The sequence below is a fragment of the Gekko japonicus genome, unplaced genomic scaffold (assembly GCF_001447785.1).
Source record: "Gekko japonicus isolate JY-2015 unplaced genomic scaffold, Gekko_japonicus_V1.1 scaffold4948, whole genome shotgun sequence".
NCBI classification, from domain to species: domain Eukaryota; kingdom Metazoa; phylum Chordata; class Lepidosauria; order Squamata; family Gekkonidae; genus Gekko; species Gekko japonicus.
Genome location: NW_015167203.1, coordinates 15,056 through 17,158, shown reverse-complemented (window position 1 = coordinate 17,158; position 2,103 = coordinate 15,056). Strand labels below are relative to the sequence as shown.

General features: G+C 52.4%; 1 protein-coding gene across 1 annotated transcript in view; it reads left to right on the top strand.

Moving 5' to 3' along the window:
• Positions 1–2,103, top strand: part of LOC107112089 (zinc finger protein 420-like) — a gene marked incomplete at its 5' end in the record, with an annotated part of 48,056 nt that overhangs the window by 41,344 nt on the left and 4,609 nt on the right. Inside the window, one exon of the mRNA XM_015413161.1 lies at positions 1,813–1,959. Coding sequence (XP_015268647.1) covers positions 1,813–1,959 — 147 coding nt within the window. The remainder of the gene's footprint in view (positions 1–1,812; positions 1,960–2,103) is intronic.

Here is a 2,103-nt window from a genome sequence, read left to right as displayed (position 1 = left end):
AAAGGAGCAGGAGGGGATCGGATTTCCCCCTCCGGGCCTGGAAGAGGTTCCCTTCCTGATCTCTGCAGGTGAAACCTCTGTTAGAGGGGAAGGGGGAATAGCGCCCGCTCTACGGAGAGCCCCCACCCCACCAGCCCGAGAGAGAGAGAGAGAGGAGGGTGCCTTCCACCTCTGTCTCTGAGCTACCTCTGGGGCCTCGAAGAGAACCCCACCCGCAGCCCTGGGGAGGGGGTGAGATTGTCTTGACTACTCTGGTCAAAATAATATTTCCTTGTTATGGCAAATGGGATTGCTTCGGAGCAGGAGGAAGTGTGCAAGTGCAGCTCAGGTGTACAAAACGTGGAGATCATTCATATGGCTTGGGGGGAGGGTTGCATAGTAGGAGACTCCTGATCCCTCCTTCAAGAAACATCTGCCTCCAGTCTCTGAGCATGAACAGAGTGCCTTGCGTTGACTTACAGAGGTCATGAGAGGCATTGGGTACATGGATGGGGAGGGAGGCGTTTCTATGATGAGGGAGAGGCCATAGCTCAGCGACAGATCTGATCCTTTGCGTAGAGGAGATCCCTGCTTCTGTCCTTGGCATCTCCTCCCAGACCAACCAAAAGACTTGGATAGACTCCAGAGAAGCTGTGGCCTTGACTGCACGCCATCCTGAACCTACTGCCCACCAGCTTCATTGAATGCCCTCAAGTTCTAGTAATTTGGGAGAGGGAGAAAAAGTTCTCCTTGTCAACTCTCTCCATTCCATGCATCATTTTATAAGCCCCCATCATGTCCCTCCTTAGGTGTCTCTTTTCTAAACTGAAAAGTCCCAGACTCTTCTGCCTTTCCTCACAGGGAAGGTGCTCCACCCCCAAGATCTTTTTCCTTCTCGGTCTCAGTAAGTTCAGACCCCATTAGCCTATAATTGAAGCTGGGTTTTTTTGTCCCAGTGTTCATCACCTTCAACTCTCTATCAGAGGTCTTCACCTCACTTCCTACCTGGTTGCTTTAACTGGAGATGCTGGGGATTGAACCCGCAGCCTTCATGTGTCCCTGGTATTTCCTCTCTGATAGAACAGTCTTCTTGACATTTCAGGACTGTGGAAGGCATTTTTTAGAAGGACATTTCTATGACGAATGAGGAATTGGAAAACTCATAATTAGAAACAACAAGAAGGGGGACCCCAATACTCGGGGGGGAGCTTTACGCAGAGGAGGAGGAGGAAGCAGCCGCAGGTAAGCTCCCCCCCCCGCACCAACGGCCACTAAGCCTTCTCCCTGCCCCCCGGCACCAATGGCGACGCCTGCGTGGCTTCCACTGGGCCCCCCAAGCCTTCTACCCCCCCGCACCGGCAGCGAGGCCTGTGCGGCTCCCGCTGGGTCCGCCAAGTCTTCTCCCCCACCCCTCCGGCACCAATGGCAAGGCCCGTGCGGCTCCCAGCTGTCAGGCCCGCCAAACTTTCTCCCTCCCCCCCCGTGGCGGGCAGCAGCGAGGCAGTTCTCAGAGCGTTCTCTCCGCATGCACAGGGAATGCTCTTTTACTTTTGGGGGGATTTAAGTATCCCCCCTATAGTTTTTTATAGATTTCAGATTTTTCTGCACTTCTGGGGATTGCCCCAAATGTGCAGAAAATTCTCTTTGCCTCCTAGGTGCCCCCGATGTGCGGACTTAAATATCCGCATGCATTGGCTATTAGTATATAGATTTATGCATTTAATAAAAAAGACACATATGAAAGCATATTGATACCTTTTTGCATATATTTTCTGTCTACGGGAAGAAAACTCACGTGATCTCTGTCTTTCTTATATCCTGTCTTTTCTGCAGGGAGAAGCTCAGTGTGGAAGCTCAGTGTGGAAGAGGATAACATATTCAAGAGTACTCAGTCCTGCAGAACCAACTCTGAGTGATTACTCAAAGCCAGAGATGGAGAAAGGCACTCCCATCGGTCCCAAAATTGGGGAAATATCAGAGGCGAGAAAAAGAGCCCCTCACGCCCTGCAGGCTGGGAGTCCTGGAGAATTCCCGCAAAGGAGACTTGGGGAACCCAAGAATCAGCAAGCCGGGGAGGGTCCCCTCTCCCTTGCCCAGTGGGAAGCCCAGTGGCAGCAGTTCCTC